The 17,821-nt window shown below is 42.0% G+C and overlaps 1 protein-coding gene across 1 annotated transcript in view; it reads left to right on the top strand.

Moving 5' to 3' along the window:
* Window positions 1-5,244: 5,244 nt before the first annotated feature.
* plpp4 (phospholipid phosphatase 4) overlaps window positions 5,245-17,821 on the top strand; it is a 165,758-nt gene continuing 153,181 nt past the window's right edge. The window contains exon 1 of the mRNA XM_036573659.1: window positions 5,245-5,720. Coding sequence (XP_036429552.1) covers window positions 5,632-5,720 — 89 coding nt within the window. The 5' untranslated portion in view covers window positions 5,245-5,631. The remainder of the gene's footprint in view (window positions 5,721-17,821) is intronic.

The raw sequence follows: 17,821 nt of genomic DNA, 5'->3' as shown, positions 1-17,821 counted from the left end.
TATTTAGCCAAAGTGCAAAACGGTGGAGGAGTTTATAAGCATGGGAGTATTTTTAGGGTCTAAAAGTGACGATTCGATGTGACGTATATGTGAAATTCAGGCGACTGTTTCATGAATTTAACAGATCGGGCAATCCTCTAAAGGGCCCACATCAAGGAAAAGTTTCAGAACATGCTCCTCAGTCAATACAGGCCATTGATTTTGGAATACAAACACCACAGCAGTGGCAGATCTACACTTTACTGAACTGCTACAAGGTAAAAAATAACCCTTAAAATCTCAGGCTTATTACATACTAAGGCTTATTATTCAGTAAATACATCAGGGGTGTCAAACTCAGCCAGTAAAAGGGCCGCATTAAACAATCTCATTAAATCTGTGGGCCAAAGGAAAAAATGTTTTTATTTCATTTTTGATTAATGTCGTGCTGTAACCTGATCCGGCCATTGTTTATTCAAAATATGCATAAACTTCAGCAGTAAAATACAGACAATTGTAGTTGAAATATTACATGGACACTTGAAATATTCAAAATTTTAACGTCCACAGGAGCTCAGTGTTTTAAACCTACCTGTGTGCTTGAACTAGACGCCTGGCATCCTTTCTTTGCTGCAAGTTCATTAAGACCTGGGCCCAATCCCATTTCACCTCTCACCCCTACCACTTATCCCTTAGCCCTCTGTTTTGCGTGTTCTTGTCTAGGGGTAGGGTGTCCCGATTCTTGTTGAGATAGAGGGGTGAGGGTGAAGTGTTGGGGCTACATCACCCTCCAAATGGAGGTTTTTCAGAGACTCCAAACAGAGAGTTATGAGGAAAAAAAGAAAAACCGGCAAGATGGAGAACAAGAGACCAAAGAAACCCACAAATGTGAGAATTTTCTCTGTTAAAAAGTTACGATAACCATTGTTTTATCTTAGTTTAATATCTTTTCAATGATTTAGCTAGCTAACTTTCCCGTTCCACCTTAAATAGACCAGCTGTTCTGACGCCTGAAGCGCCAGTATGTAACTGCTGCACCATTTAAGGTGGAACGGGAAAATTCAAACAAGAAGCTGGCGAATATCTGACTTCAGCTTCATATCACTGAAGAATTAGGGGGGGGTGATAATAAATAATTGCCCCCTCTTTGAAGTTATATGATTCTCTAAGTGTAACTAAAGCCCAGCAGTGAGGAGCTGAACTTTACCCTCCTCTGCTGTCACTGCAGACTGGCAGGGTCGCCTACAGAGCAGCGCTGGTAGCTGTTAATGAAGTGATGCTCTTTTTATTTGAGGGTCTCATTTCAGAGGGAAGATTTCAACCACTACCCCTTGTAACTCAGTTCCAAGGGGGTTAGGGTGACACTCGAAAACAAGGGGTAGGGGTAAAAAGACGAAATGGGACCTGGCCTTGGTCTCAGTTTCTGAGCTGCTGAGCTGATGTTACATGTTTATGTTGGTTGAACTTCAGCTGAAATGCATTTTGGTGATGTGACTGGTGTAGAATTGAGGTGTAACCGCTGTCCCATAAAATGTTGTTGGGGTAGAAGAGTCAGAGCACATTAAGTTGCGGTGCATGCTGGGGACTGTAGTGCAGCATATTGTGAAGCGGGAAAATTAAAATACTTGTGGGCTGCATAGGATTGTATGGCGGGCCTGATCTGGCCCGCGGGCCTTGTGTTTGACACACTGGACCTACAAGGACTTCAGTGCAAACTGGTCAAGCTATTCTTAGCCTTAGAAGCGTGTAACAAACCTTTGGACCCACCGGTGGAACCATGGCCTATTAAGGGGTTAATATCTGTTACAACCCTCAAATCAAACATGGAATATTTTTTAGAAGCTTCAAATATCCGTGTTTGATCTAGAACGAGCCAGAGAATTGCATTAGCTTAGTGCTAATGAACTACTAGAATCCAATAGTGAGTATTAATTCTACACTCTTAAAAATGATGGTTCTTCAAGGGTTCTTTAGTAATGAAAATGGTTCTACATAGAAACATGAACACTCAAAGAACCCTTTTTATGATTAATGGGTTGTTTGCATCATGAAAGGATTCTTCAGAATGTGCTGCAGATAGTTCTATATAGAACCTTTTTGAAAAGGGTTCTATATAGCACCAAAAAGGGTTCTACAATTGTCAAGCTTGACATTGTAACAATCTAAAGAACGCTTTCACGATGGAAAGAACGCTTTAATCATGCCAAGGGTTCTTTGAGTGTTCATGGTTCTATGTACAACCTTTTTCTTTACCAAAGAACCCTTGAAGAACCCAAGTCAAAACCTCCTTATAAACCCCCAACCTGTGAGTATTAATGCTACAGTCGTAAAAATGATGGTTCTTCAAGGGTTCTTTTGTAAAGAAAATGGTTCTACATAGAACTATGAACAGTCAAAGAACCCTTTGCATGCTTAAGAATGTGCTGTAGGTAGTTCTATAGAGAACCTTTGTAAAAAAGGGTTCTAAATAGCACCAAAAAGGGTTCTTCTTTTGTTATGATATCAAGCTTCTAAACAATAGAAGACCTTTTTCTACAGCACATTCACCATCAATCTGAAGAACCCTTTCACAGGGCAAAGAACCAAATGTGTTCCGTTCCAGTGCAGTGCAGGGTGCAGGTTTTTTGGGGGGCTAACAAAGCGCTTTGTCCACAGCAGCGTTCGGCGTTTTTCACTATCGCGGCGCAGCAGAGCTTCTCCGTTTACAGAGCTGAGCTGAACTGAACTGCAGCGGCTTTGAAGTGAAGATTTCCTTCTTGTGTTCTCCTCATTTGATGTGGGTTTGCTGCTGTTTGCTCCTCATTAGCGAGGTGCTGACGATAGCACGTGGATCTGAAGCACACGAGTACGAGGTGTTTTGTGCTGGCGTGAAGACGGAATCATGGGTGCAAAACGAGGTGGAGTTTTTTGGAAAAGAATAGGCCTTTATGTGAAAAGCAGAGTGATTATGAATCCATATGGCTTAAACAGGGGTTGAGAAACTCTCCCACCCCCACACACAGACGTAAACCCACAGCCAACCGCCGTGTTGACACATCTAACGAGCATCTTAGCTGCAGCCATTAGCCGCAGACGCAAACAAAATTAAGCTCAGAGAGAAAACTGGGCTTGGGGTGTGGGTTTCTAATCTGCTGAAGTCTCTGGAATAAAACAGCCCTGAAGGGTTTCGTCTTTTCTTTCACTGCACCTCTGTTTCTGCGCTGAAAGGAGGGATGGGAAGCAGGCCGGCTGTGTTAAAGTTACATAAAATATTCATGGATTTGTGTGAGGTAGGAGTGCAGCTGTTTCGCCTGCAGGTTCAGTCCTCAGAATTTTTGGCGCGAGTTTTCTGCCACTGTGTGCGCGAGACGGTGCGCGGCCACTCTGACAGCTCAGCTGTGCTGAAGAGAAACTGACAGAAATAAGGTTTCACAGAGGAGGAGAGGAGAAATATATCACAGAGGATGAGGGGATGAGGGGATGTATATCATAGAGGATGAGAGGATGAGGGGAAATATAGAGGATGAGGAGAAATATATCACAGAGGATGAGGGGATGTAAATTATAGAGGATGAGAGGATGAGGGGAAATATATTACAGAGGATGAGAGGATGAGGGGGAAACATATAGAGGATGAGGGGAAATATATCATAGAGGATGAAAGGATAAAGAGACATATGTCACAGAGGATGAAAGGATGAAGAAAAATGTCACAGAGGATGAAAGGATGAAGAAAAATGTCACAGAGGATGAAAGGATGAGGGGATGTATATCACAGGATGAGAGGATGAGGGGATGTATATCACAGGATGAGAGGATGAGGGGATGTATATCACAGAGGATGAGAGGATGAGGGGATGTATATCACAGAGGATGAGGGGATGTATATCAGAGGATGAGAGGATGAGGGGATGTATATCACAGAGGATGAGAGGATGAGGGGATGTATATCACAGAGGATGAGGGGATGTATATCAGAGGATGAGAGGATGAGGGGATGTATATCAGAGGATCAGAGGATGAGGGGATGTATATCACAGGATGAGAGGATGTATATCACAGAGGATGAGGGGAAATATCACAGAAGATGAGAGGATGAGGGGATGTATATCACAGAGGATGAGGGGATGACGGGAAATACACTACATGGGCAAAAGTATTGGGACACCTACACATTTCACTTACAGGAGCTTTTATGAATCCCATTCTAAATCCTTCACTGGAACTAAGGGTTCTAAACCAACCCCTGAAAAACAGCCCCATATCATCATCCCTCCTCCACCAAACTCTACAGCTGGCACAGTGCAGTCAGGCAGGTAACGTTCTCCTGGCATTCGCCAAACCCAGACTCGTCCATCAGACTGACAGATAGAGAAGCTGATTCATCACTCCGGAGAACACGTTTCCACTGCTCCAGAGTCCAGTGGCGGCGCTTTCGACGCTTGGCTCTGTGTATTTTGATTCTAGGCTTGTGTGCAGCTGCTTTTTCTGCTGCTCTTTTGCTGATGTTGCTTTGTGGCAGAGGAGGCATCCCATGACAGAGCCATGTTTAAAGTCACTGAGCTCTTCAGCGCGACCCTCTACTGCCAGTGTGTGTCTATCGAGACTGCAGGGCTGTGTGCTTAATTTTATACACCTGTTAGCAATGAGTGCGGCTGAAACACCTGAACTCAATCACTAGGAGGAGCGTCCACATACTTTTGTCTATATAGTGTATCACAGAGGATGAGAGGATGACGGGAAATGATAAACTGAAAAAAACAGGTTTCACTTATAAAAGGTAGTCAGCCTGCGACCAGCATCAGATGTCAAATGAGTTCTTGACTGATAGATAGATAGATAGATAGATAGATAGATAGATAGGGAGAAATTCCAGTCAAACCTGAGTGTATTGTGTGTGTGTGTGTGTGTGAGAGAGAGAGGGAGAGAGAGAGTGTGTGAGAGAGGGAGAGAGAGAGTGTGTGAGAGAGAGAGAGAGAACAGAGAGAGTGAGGGACATGCTGATCAAACTTGAGTGTGTTGTGTGTGTGTGTGAAAGAGAGAGAGGGAGAAAAAGAAAGAGAGAGAGAGAGGGAGAGAGAGAGAGAGAGAGTGAGAGAGAGAGAGAACAGAGAGAGAGTGAGAGACATTCTGATCAAACCTGAGTGTATTGTGTGTGTGTGTGAAGGAGAGAGAGAGAGAGAGAGAGAGAGAACAGAGAGTGAGAGACATCCTGATCAAACTTGAGTGTGTTGTGTGTGTATGTGTGGGAGAGAGAGAGAGAGAGAGAGAGAGAGAGAGTCAAACTTGAGTCACTCTCTCTGCCGCGCAGCATCACCTCTCATTCCTCCTTCTCTCCCTCACTTCGCTGCTGACGTCGTTCCTCTTCTGCGAGTCTCACTTCTCGCGCTTGTCTCGTGCGCAGGATTACCGGAGGCGCGCGCGCGCGGAATGGATTAAAGACCGAAACCAAGAAAGGACGAACTGTTTTATCTGACAGGTGCTGAGAAAGAAACGGGAGAAGAGAAAGAGTCCAGCCTTCCTCCTCCTTCTCCTCCTCCTCCTCCTCCTCGCGCCGAGCCGGAGAGCGAGCCTGAAGTGCGGAGCGCTGAGCGGAGCCCGGATGACTTTTCAGCACCGCTCGCGTTTGGATCAGATCTGGATTTGCTGAGAGAGAAGGAAAAGAAAGAGATCATGAAGATGTCTCCTCCGGACCGAAGGAAAAGCATTCGCGAGCTGGCGCTGGAGGTTGGGATCCGGGTGCTGCTGTTCGGAGTTTTTGTGTGAGTATCCTGCAGCTTATAACACGATAAATACTGGAATTCGACCGTTTCTGTCGGGTTTGAAGCTTTTTCAGGCTGAGGTCGGAGAGCGCGGAGAACAGGTGACACAACTGGAGCTTCAGGCTCATTTTAAGTCTGAGCAGATTTATCAGAGCGCGTCTCCAGGTAGAGCGCTTCCTCTCCAACAGACTTCTGTGCTGTTTGGTAAAGAGGGCTTTGTGGCTGATGCTCAGCTGCATGACAGAATAGCATAATAACCATTCTAACTAAAGCCATGCAGGACTAACAGGTTGTTGCAGCCCTGCTTAGATATATAAAGTACTGTGCAAATGTCTGAGACCATCTTCATGCATATAAGTTCCTTTAAGTACTAGTTATTCAGGAGACGTTTCTCAGGAGATTACATATAAGATAATCTACTTGCATGAAGAAGGAGGAAAAAAAAAACAGGAGTTTGCAAAACTGGAGTTTAGAACATGGGACTCCTAACCTGGCTTGGGCAGAATAGTGATGGGTAAATACTGAATATGCTGTCCTAAATGTATTCAGTAACGTGTCCCATTGCAAAACATAAACAGTACCACATACAGAATACATTTAGACCCTGTTTACACCTGGTTGCTTCGTGCATTTTGAGTATCAGGATATGTGAATAAGGCCAAGTCACGTAAAAATGCAAGTGTAAAAGTGTAAACGCATGCAAGATACCTTTAAAACAGATACACATTTGATCACTCAAACTAATTCAGGACGTGGACTGAGATGCATTTGAGCCACATGTTATAGCAGCATAAATGCATCCGTCTCTCCAAGACATGTGAAACTCCTCCCTGTACAACTAGAACTCCTCCTAGTTCAACCAAAACTCCTCCCAGTACATCCGAAACCCCTTCTAGTACAACTGAAAGTCCTCCCAGTAAAAACAAAACCGCTCCCAGTACCACCAAAGCCCCTCCTAGTGCCATCAAAGCCCCTGCCAGTACAACCGAAGGCCCTGCCAGTACAACTGAAACCTCTCCCAATATAACCTAAACTCCTCCTGGTACAACGGAAACCTCTCCCAATACAACCGGGACTCCTCCCAGCACAACCAAAACTCCTCCCAGTACAATCACAACCCCTCCCGGTACAACATAAACTCCTCCCAGTGCAACCAAAAACTCCTCCCAGTACCACCGAAGCTCCTCCCCATGCAGTACTTCACTGGACGTGTGACCCGTGTCTGCAGGGAACATAATCATGGAGGACACGCATGAGATTAATAACTGATCACACTGATTTATCAGTCTACTCAGGCTTTAGCAGAGCTCAGTAACACAGTTAATAACTGATCATCACAATGATTTATCAGTCTCTGCTCCTAACAACCACCTGGAAGACCTGGTCGACCCCAAAACTGCCCCCATCAGATAAACAGCACTTAAAGCTTTCATCTCTGAGAGAGAGGAGAAAATCAAGCTGCTTCAGATCTGAAAACATCCACAGGTGTTTCTGTCCATCCTTCCACTGTGAGAAGACGACTCAGCGCTGTGGGTCTGAAAGGATGTGTAGCTGTTCAAGAAGAACCTCACTGAGAAAAGGAGACGGACACACCAAACGAAGAAGCTGAACGATGGACTGACCACCCCAGAGTCCAGACCTCAACACCACTGAATGTGTTTGGTTACTTCAGAAAATGATCAACCAGCTTCTAAGACTGAACTTTGGAGGTGTGTCTGCAGATTCTTTGAGGAACTGAAAGTGAGTCTCCTGAAAAGAATGGAAGCTGGAATAAAAGTTAAAAGTGACTCACTGAGACTCAGACAGCTGAGATTAGACTGAGTTGTTTCTGCTTTTTCTTGATGTTTAAAAATAAGTAACATACTTATTTTGCCTGGAAATGAAACAGACGAAGGGTGTACTCTGACTTTTGCACAGTGCTGTATCTGTATCTTGAGCATGGTCTACAGTAACTGATCTACGAGACGACTGTGTGGTTTCTTTAATTTGATATTTAGTTGATGTGAATGGCTGCCAGTAATGAAATCACAGCGACCACAAGTTAAAAGCTTCTGTAAAACATAAAAAGTTGCCAGTAGGCTTTCATTAATCTTGGTCTGAGATGGGCTGTCGTCTTGATCCTTCAGTCACTAAGTATACTGTCCCAGCTCTGAGAATATATTGAGTGTATTGGGATTATTTTGCTTCTGTTGAAAGGTCTGGAATGCAGAATGGCCTTGGTGTTTTTGGTGCTCCAGCCAGCATTTATTCCCAGAGTTAAGAAATATTCTAAATGAGATCTCCTCTTGATTTCATTTACTTCTCATAGATATGGATACGTTCTGTTAGAAATCAGAAAATCTGCTCTTTTGGAGCGATTCCTCTCACAAATGGCTCTTTTTCTGTCTGACTGAAGTCTTGGTCAAATAACATTTACATAAGAAACATGTAAGGTTTCATCATTTCCCTTTAAAGCTCTCTGAGCTCGTTCAGCACTCTCATTTGTCTCCAGAACGTCTTACAATGAAATGCTGATTTTAATCTCTTGTTTTCTCCTAAAGGGAGGAGAAAGAATTCAGAAATCAGTGACTCTTCATTAGATGCTTATATCCTGAGATGATACTGAAGGGCCTGTATCGTGGAAAACTATCGTCACTTGTTTAAAATAAATCAATGCAGTATGTAAACAAGATTCAAAACGTACCAGTCCATACGGTCTATATACAGAAATGAAGCTGCAATAACAACACGTTTTTGAAGTCAGTCTTTTTGTGATGTCAGAAAAACCAACACATGTATCCTCTGATTCAGCCTACAGCAGTTTAGCCACACCCACTCACTCTGAAGTTATAGGGAGCACAGGAAAGGAAACAGCCTGTTTAATTCGAAGGGGTAACAAGAGGTTGGAAAAATAATGTAAAAATGAATAATGACTCTTTTTTTATGTCACATATATGACATAAAAGTACATCAAGAAAATAAACAAAATACGAAAGAGTTGAAAATGGGCCCTTTAATAAAGACATTTTTCCTTTGTGTTTAAAGAAGGAAGGAGATACGGAATTTAGGGGTTTAGAGAGATACAGAGTTGTTGATTGTTTTTAGGCAAGAAAAGTTTCACCAAATGATTGTTTAGCTTTCAAAACATCTAAAAAGTACAGAATGTTTCTGTGAGATTAGAGAGGAGCCGTGTGGAAGAGATCGATGAGAGAGAGGAAATGTGCAGAGAACTTTGATGTATTAAAATTGCAGCTTTTTAACTTTAAAATGTGAGTAACTGAGCTAACTTGAAATGTTGAGCTCATTGAACTACAATGAAGTTAACAAATGTAAAAAAACAAATTATTCATTTGTTAACTTATTAAAAGCTCTGTGAGCACAACATTTTAAAACAGTTAAGCTGATTAATGACTAAGTTTAAAAGCTGCAATTTTTTATACAGTGTTCTGAGGTAACATTTGTTTTTGGCACATTTTTTTTCATTCTTCTTTTCTTTTGCTTTATTATTTTATTGGGTGGCACAGTGGCACAGTGGGTAGCAAGGGCCTGGGTTCGATTCCCCAGCCAGGCAACAAGAGTCCTTTCTGTGTGGAGTTTGTATGTTCTCCGGTGTCTGTGTGGGATTTCTCCCACAGTCCAAAGACATGCAGTCCGGCTATTTGGAAACTAAATTGCCCGTAGGTGTGTGTGTGTGTGTGTGTCTGTCTGTTTGTCTGTCTGTCTGTCTGTCTGCTCTGCAATGGACTGGCGACCTGTCTAGGGTGTTTCCTGCCTTCTGCCCACTGACTGCTGGGATAGGCTCCAGCACCCAGAAGGATAAGCGGCTTAGAAAATGTATGTGTGTGTGTGTGTGTGTGTGTGTGTGTGTGTGTGTGTGTGTGTGTGGTTTCTTACTTTTTTAAGAGTAAAAGCTGCATTTTTTTAATACAGTGTACTATGGGAACATCTGTTTTTGACAAGTTTCCTGTTACAAATAGTTTTTTCATTCTTCTTTTCTTTTCCTTTTTTATTATTTTGTTGGGCGGCACAGTTGCACAGTGAGTAACAAGAAGGGCCTGGGTTCGATTCCCCATCTGGGCAACCAGGGTCCTTTCTGTGTGGAGTTTGTATGTTCTCGCCGTGTCTGTGTGGGTTTCCTCCCACAGTCCAAAAACATGCCGTCAGGCCAACCAGAGACACTAAATTGCCCCACATGTAAGTGAGTGTGTGTGTCTGCCCTTTGAAACTGGCGGCCTGTCCAGGGTGATTTGTGCCTTCCACCCACGAAGCACTGGGATAGGCTCCAACACCCCCCCCGCGACCCAGGAAGATAAGCGGCTTAGACGATAAATGACTTATTATGAATTATCTTGTTTATAAGAAACACTAAAGACTAATGGTAGTTAATGCACATCTTGCTGATGCATAAAACCTCACATTAAATAAAAAGTAGAAATTTTGGAGGGATGACATCCCGAAACAATTCTACACTAAGCCAGGCTGAGCCCTGGATCTTAACGTGCCCAGCTGGCTCCCCTGATCACTTGCTTTCTCTTTCTTTCTTTAAAAAGAAGAAATTTGATTGATTTCAAATAGAAATGAATGATGACTTTAATTATAGCTGTCAAGGTTACAGAAACATGTAGCCCCGTTTGCCTCCCTGATGACCACTGCATGCTGTAAAAGCAACATCTGCTTTGTGTCTCCGTCACTCTGCCCAGATTTGATGGCCCTCGAGATAGCGGGTGCCAAGAAGCGCCTCTCCTGAATGCTGATCGTAAGCTCTGACAAGAGTTTGAGGAATACCGTTAGACAGAACGGTTCTGCTCAGCGGTGGGAAACGGATCCGATAGTGAACAGGAGCAGGCAGGCGGGTGAGAGCTGATGATCGAGCCCATCGTTCTTCACTCCCCACTGTTGTCGGATCACTCGGCTCAGTGAGGGAAAGTGTCTCGCGTATTGGTCGCCTAACTACCTCTGAAGAAAACAAGAGCGCTTTCGTTTTTACAGGCCGAGAGGATGAGATTAAACGTGTGAACAGATGTGCTCTGAAGCTGATTTCGGTAAACACGGTCCGAGTTAGATTTGTGTCTCGTTTGAGCCTTGGCTCTGATTGGATCTGCAGAGATAGTGGTGGTAATTGCTCCACTGAAGCATTTCGGGACCTCTTACTGATAAGTTCCTCAGCCGTACCCCCCAACTGCCATGCGGTACCATCTTTTAATTTGGGAAAAGACATCTAGATAACCTTGGACTGCAAGGTAGAAGAATCATCCTGCTTTTTCTATCCTTTATACAGCACGGTGCTCAAGTCAGAGACTCTTTATTGATTTAGTTTCAGTCTGAGCCGTCTTTAAGTACAAGTTATTCATTTTCCAATTCCAGAAAGCATATTTTTATCATAAAATGACACAAAACCTTCAAAAACTAAATCTAAATCTCAGCTGTCTGATTGTTCAGTGTGTCATTCTTTCCCTTTATTCCAGCTTCCATTCTTTTCAGGAGACTCACTTTCAGTCTCAAAGAATCTGCAGACACACCTCCAAAGTTCAGTCTTAGAAGCTGGTTGATGATTTTCTGAAGTAATCAAACACATTCAGTGGTGTTGAGGTCTGGACTCTGGGGTGGTCAGTCCATCGTTCAGCTTCTTTGTTTGATGTGTCCGTCTCCTTTTCTCAGTGAGGTTCTTCTTGACAGCTACACATCCTTTCAGACCCACAGCGCTGAGTCGTCTTCTCACAGTGGAAGGATGGACAGAAACACCTGTGGGTGTTTTCAGATCTGAAGCAGCTTGATTTTCTCCTCTCTCTCAGAGATGAAAGCTTTAAGTGCTGTTTATCTGATGGGGGCAGTTTTGGGGTCGACCAGGTCTTCCAGGTGGCTGTTAGGAGCCACATTTTCTCTGTAGATTTTAATAAGTGTTTGAACTCCAGTTTTGGAAACTCTCATTTATTTTTTTTTGACTTTCTTCTTCATTATGCAAGTGGATTATCTTATGTCTAATCTCCTCAGAGATATCTTTGAAACATGAATAATCTGTACTTCTCTGACTTTTGCAGAGTAATATCATTTCTGGTACGATTGAAATTGCAACAAATATTTATTGACACACAGTTTTTTATTGTTGTATAATTGCAGCATCTGTAGCATTTGTAAATGTAGTGGCACAGAAAAGGTATTTTAATATGTAAACCCCTTTGTGCATGTAGTCGATACACTGTGATGCTGGTCAGCTGGGCAGCATTAGAGGGGCCTGTAACCTGAATGTTTTATCAGCTCCACTTACTCTATAGGTGCACTTTGTAGTTCTACAGTTACAGACTGTAGTCCATCTGTTTCTCTGCATACTTTGTTAGCCCCCTTTTACCCTGTTCTTCAGTGGTCAGGACCCCCATGGACCCTCACAGAGCAGGTACCATTTGGGTGGTGGATCATTCTCAGCACTGCAGTAACACTGACGTGGTGGTGGTGTGTTAGTGTGTGTTGCGCTGGTCTGAGTGGATCAGACACAGCAGTGCTGCTGGAGTTTTTAAACACCTCAGTGTCACTGCTGGACTGAGAATAGTCCACCAACCAAAAATATCCAGCCAACAGCGTCCTGTGGGCAGCGTCCTGTGACCACTGATGAAGGACTAGAGGATGACCAACACAAACTGTGCAGCGGTAGATGAGCTATCATCTGTGACTTTACATCTAGGTGGACTGACAAGGTAGGAGTGTCTAATAGAGTGGACAGTGAGTGGACACAGTGTTTAAAAACTCCAGCAGCACTGCTGTGTCTGATCCACTCAGACCAGCGCAACACACACTAACACACCACCACCACGTCAGTGTTACTGCAGTGCTGAGAATGACCCACCACCCAAATAGTACCTGCTCTGTGAGGGTCCATTATTAAAGGGCCCATATTAGGGAAAACAGATCTCCCTCACTTTTCTGAGGTAAGAGAGTTGGATGTAGTATGTAATCACTGTTAAAGTGCTTACAGTCCACACTGTCCATATATGGAAACTAAGCTGCAAAAACAAACTGTTTTAAATTCAGTTTTTATGATGTCACAAAAACCATCTCATTTACATAGATACACCTATTCAGCCTAGTTCTGCTCACCCTTTCACACTGAAGTTGTTAGGAGTGTTTCCTCGACTGCTTTTTGATTAAGACACGATACAGGGCAGCCAGTCAGAAAAGAGCTAATTTACATATATCAGCCTTAAAGGCACAGTAACAAAAATAGCCTGTTTAATTCTAAGGGATAAAGAGAGGCTGGAAAACGATCATGTAGAAAAGAATTATGACTATTTTGGTATATAAAACCACACAAAGCTACTTCCTAAACATCCTAAATCTCACTGTGTGTAATGAGAGCAATTTGATTTGAAACTGATTTGGGTTTTTGGGTTTTGTTATCAGATTCATCATCTGAGCTGAAACCTGTTGAACAGTATCGTCTCGTCATCGTCATCATCATCATCATCATCATCATCATCATCATCATTCTTTATTTAAGCTCGGGTTTACATTGAGGGGGCCCTCATTTATAATGTAGCCAAGAGCCACAGGAATAATAATAATAAAAAAAAAACATATAAATTAAGATTGTTAAAATAAACATTCCAAATATTAAAGAAATACACAACAATAAAAAACAATGTATATAACATTAAAAAGAAACAATAAAACGATAATAAGAAACAATAAATAATGAGTAAAAATCTATAAAAATAATAATAGTACATCAAATAGAAAAATAAGAAAAAAGGTATCATGATAAAAGTTCCTGTCTATACACCTTGAATGTAACCATATATGCTTCAACGCTGGATTCTTAGAACTTCAAAGAGTAGCTGATCAACTTTAATTCTGCACCTTGTCCTTATGGAGGTCAATTTCAGGTTGCCAGGCTTTGTGAGGACTAAACAGTGCCTTCTGCTGGTAACAGGCGGTCAAGCAGGCTGCTTAAAAATCCTTCTTTAACGTAGGGAGGCCCATGTGGGTTGGAGGCCCATGTGGGTTGGAGCTACCTGCAGATCCCATTATTCCCCGGAGATTATGTCAAATATGCATATTGGATTAACTCAGTTTCCCATGTTTTTCTGTCAGGCACCGAAATCCGTTTTCAAAATGACACGTATAGAGATGGAGAGAGGGAATCAGTTTTGGTCTTGGCCTTTTACTTTGCCCTCAAATTAAATCTCAAATGGAGTTCGTGCACAAAAGAAAAGAACAGGCATGTCAGGGAAGCTTTTGTTATACAGACGACCCAGAAACAAGGCAAGCATAATGGGTGTGAAATTAGTTCCACTTTCCAAACAGTCATCTTTTGAAAATAATCGTCTTCTTAAAAATAAGACTAGACTCTCCAAGAGGACTCTCAGGGTGTTTCACACCTAGCATGCTTTCCAAAGTCCAGAGTTTGGGTGTTTCTGTCACTGTGTCTTGTTCATTAGGTTCAGCTGGTTTCACACTGCAAAGGCTAAAGTGCACCAAATTATAATGCTTCGATTTAAATTATAATGCTTGTTAATTGGTCGGGAATTGGCTGGGATGCATAGCCAAGAAAAGGCTTTCACCATTACTGTATAACTTCCAAATCTATCAAACACATACAGTACTGTGCAAAAGCTTTAGTCTCCTAAGCACCTTGTTTAAAACCAATTATCTTGGCAAAAAGTGTGCTTTCACCTGTAGAAATATCATAAGAAAAGATGCAAAAAGCATATAAACTGTTAGAAATAAAGGTTCTGTTCAGGTACATTTTTCATTCATCAAGGTACAAACAGTGTAAATGTTCCCTCAAAGCTCCAACAGTGGTTTTAAGGTCTGATTGTGAACCTTAAATAAGTTTTTCCAGGTGAAAAGTTCGTATTTGTACCTTTTCATAACCGAATGTTTTAAACAGAACAGTAAAATAAAAGCCTGGAGACGAGACGGGGTGTGTGGAGTCAGTACAGCTTAGAACATATCATTTCAGTGGAATATGGTTCAGATATGTTCCCTGACTAAAGGTACTGAGATGAACCCTTGAGGGTCCCACCCCAGTGACTAGAGGTGGGCCGCCCCAGAGACAGTTTAGTACCTGTATTTCTGAGAGTGTGCAGTAAAAACCAACAAGATATTCGTGTTTTAGCTGAAGTTTGGTCCCAGATTTCCTCCCAGCCAACACATGGATTTGTTACATTCCATCAGCAGCACTGATTTAACTTAACAAAGCACTGATAACTATAAATAATACTGACCTTCCTCAAGTAGAGGTTTGTGAAGTGAACTGGTAAAATGAACACATGCACATATAAAATCACTACTTACTGTATTAATGGTATTTGTATTTATTATAATATTAGTGTTTTCCGTAACAAACAAACACGTACTGCCCATAAAAATGGCTTTTTAATTCTAGTATTTTTCAGGTGCCTAAAAAAAGCACAGTACTATATATTCTTTATATGAATGTATTCTCTTACCCCTACTTCACATTAAAATAGACAGTTAACCTACGTAAATGACAATCAAACAATCCCAATAAACCACACTTGGTCTCTGCTTCTTCATAATGTGAATTATAATTTGAATGTAACCAATCACGTCGCTGGTGCTTGGCCAAAAATATGTTCCGCGCTCCGTGTGCCCAAATTAAAAGCATTGTTTTGCTATTATTTATTGCCTGTGTGCCGTTATCAGCAGCAGTTCATGCTGCAGGAACGATGAGCGTCTATCAAAAGTCAGATGTTAAAAAAGGCAGATTATATGAACAGTACAGTGATGATGTGCTCCTAGAGCAGGGGTGTCAAACTCAATCACTAAAGGGGCCATATTAAAAAAATCTCAACAAATCAAAATATGTAAAACCGTCATCAGTAAAATACAGGCACTTGTAGTAGATGTTGAAATATTACATGAATACTTGAAATATTCAAAATTTAAACGTCCCCAGGAGCTCCATCTTTTAAACCTACCTCTCTGTTTGAACTAGACTTTTGGTATCCTTTCTTTGCTGCAAGTTCCTTAAGACTTGGACTCAGTTTCTGAGCTAACACTAGGTGTTTATGTTGGTTGAACTGCAGCTGAAATGCAGCTAATGTGTTTGGTGATATGACTGGTGTGGAATTGTGTAGAATTCAGGTGTAACTGCTGTCCCATAGATTGTTGTTGGGGTAGGAGAGTCAGAGTGCACATTACGTTGAAGTGGATGCTGGGACTGTAGTTCAGCACATTGTGAAATGGGCTAACACACACACATACACACACATTTTCTAAGCCGCTTATCCCTCTGGGTCATGGGGGGAGCTGGAGCCTATCCCAGCAGTCATTAGGCAGAGGCACAGTTCGCTAGGTTGCCAGTCCATCGCAGGGCAGACAGACAGGCATATACATTCACACACACATTCACACTTAGGGGCAATTTAGCATGTCCAATAGGCCTGACTGCATGTCTTTGTACTGCGGGAGAAAACCGGAGAACCTGGAAGAAACCCACACAAACACTGGGAGAGGAAAAATCAAAAATTTTTGCAGGCTGGATAGGATTGTGTCGTGGGCCTGATCTGGTCTGCGGGCCTTGTATTTGACACATGGGTTCTGGAAAAAGAGGAAGACATGCTCTGTCAGAACAGACTGAACTGAAGGAAAAGTTTGATTAATCTGCACCAAACAAGGGAGGTGTGAAAGCACCCTGAGATAGGGTCCGAAAAAATGTCATTTCAAGCAATTGATTTACAGCCCCATTTCCAAAAAAAGAAACGCTGCCACCTTCTCTGGGCCCGCTCTCATTTAAAACGGACTGAGGTGAAGTGGAAAAGTGTCCTGTGGTCCAACAAATCAACATTTGAATTTCTTTTTGGAAATCATGGACACTGTGTCCTCCGGGCTAAAGACCACTCAGCTTGTTATCAGTGCACAGTTCAAAAGCCAGTATTCATGATGTTATAGGGGGGCATTAGTGTGCATGGCATGAGTGACGTGCACATCTGTGAAGGCACCATTAATGCTGAATGATATGTACAAGTTTTGGCAACATATGCTGCCATCCAGACAACGTCTTTTTCAGGGAAGGCCTTGCTTATTTCGGCAAGACGATGCCAAACCACATTCTGCATGTATTACAGCAGCATTGCTCCGTATTAAAAGAGTCCGGGTGCTAAACTGACCTGCCTGCAGTCCAGACCTGTCACCACTGAGAACATTTGGTGCATTATGAAATGAAAAATACGACAAATGAGCCCCTGAACTGATAAGCAGCTGAAATCCTGTCTCAAACAAGAACAGGAAAACATTTCACTTTCTAAACTACAGCAGTGTCTCCTCAGTTCCCAAACACTTACAGAGTGTTGTTAAAAGAAGAGGTGATGAAACACAGTGGTAAACAGGCCCCCGTCCCAACTTTTTTGGAACATGTTGTTGGCATCAAATTCAAAATGGGCATATATTTTTCAAAAAACAATAAAATTTCTCAGTTTCATCATTTGGTTTGTTTTCTTTGTAGTATTTTCCTTTAAAAATATGGTTTACATCATTTGCACATCATTGCATCCTATTTTTATTTACATTCTTTATTTATATACACTCTTTGCAACTTACAACTTTTTTGGAAATGGGGTCATAAATAGTTTTATTGTGTGTGCCAGAATGTACTGTAAAACAACTTGTTAAAAATATTAAAAATAGTGTGGTTTCTGAAGAACCTTCCAGGGTATTTGACATTTAAAGAGCCAAGGAGTCTTTTGCAAAACATAGACCTACAGCTTCTGGAGTGGATTTCAGAGAGCTACAACAAAACTCCATCACCATTTCACTGCTTCATCAATTTCCTATTGAAGCTTCAACTGTTCAAATTGCCTTGCTTATTCCATCCTAATGCTTTCTTATTGCTGCATAATTAAATCATTAATATTTAAACAGAGTCATTCAGAATGGTTTGATGTGAAATGGTTCATTATAATTACAGAGGCAGATTTCTTTACAGTGGTGGTGATAGGAACCAGGGGTCACCATGACTACAACACAAATATAGACATTTTATTTACTATCAAAACCACCAGTGAACCTACACGAGTCTTCTGAGTTTATATGGAATGTTTATGATGGTAAAATAGTGGAAAATCTGAATCAGTAACCTTTTTTTGGGAAGGGGGGGCCTTTTTGCC

This window comes from Colossoma macropomum, unplaced genomic scaffold, assembly GCF_904425465.1.
Source record: "Colossoma macropomum unplaced genomic scaffold, Colossoma_macropomum, whole genome shotgun sequence".
Lineage (NCBI taxonomy): Eukaryota > Metazoa > Chordata > Actinopteri > Characiformes > Serrasalmidae > Colossoma > Colossoma macropomum.
Note: the sequence above shows the minus strand (reverse complement) of the source record. Positions and strands in the feature narration are given on the sequence as shown.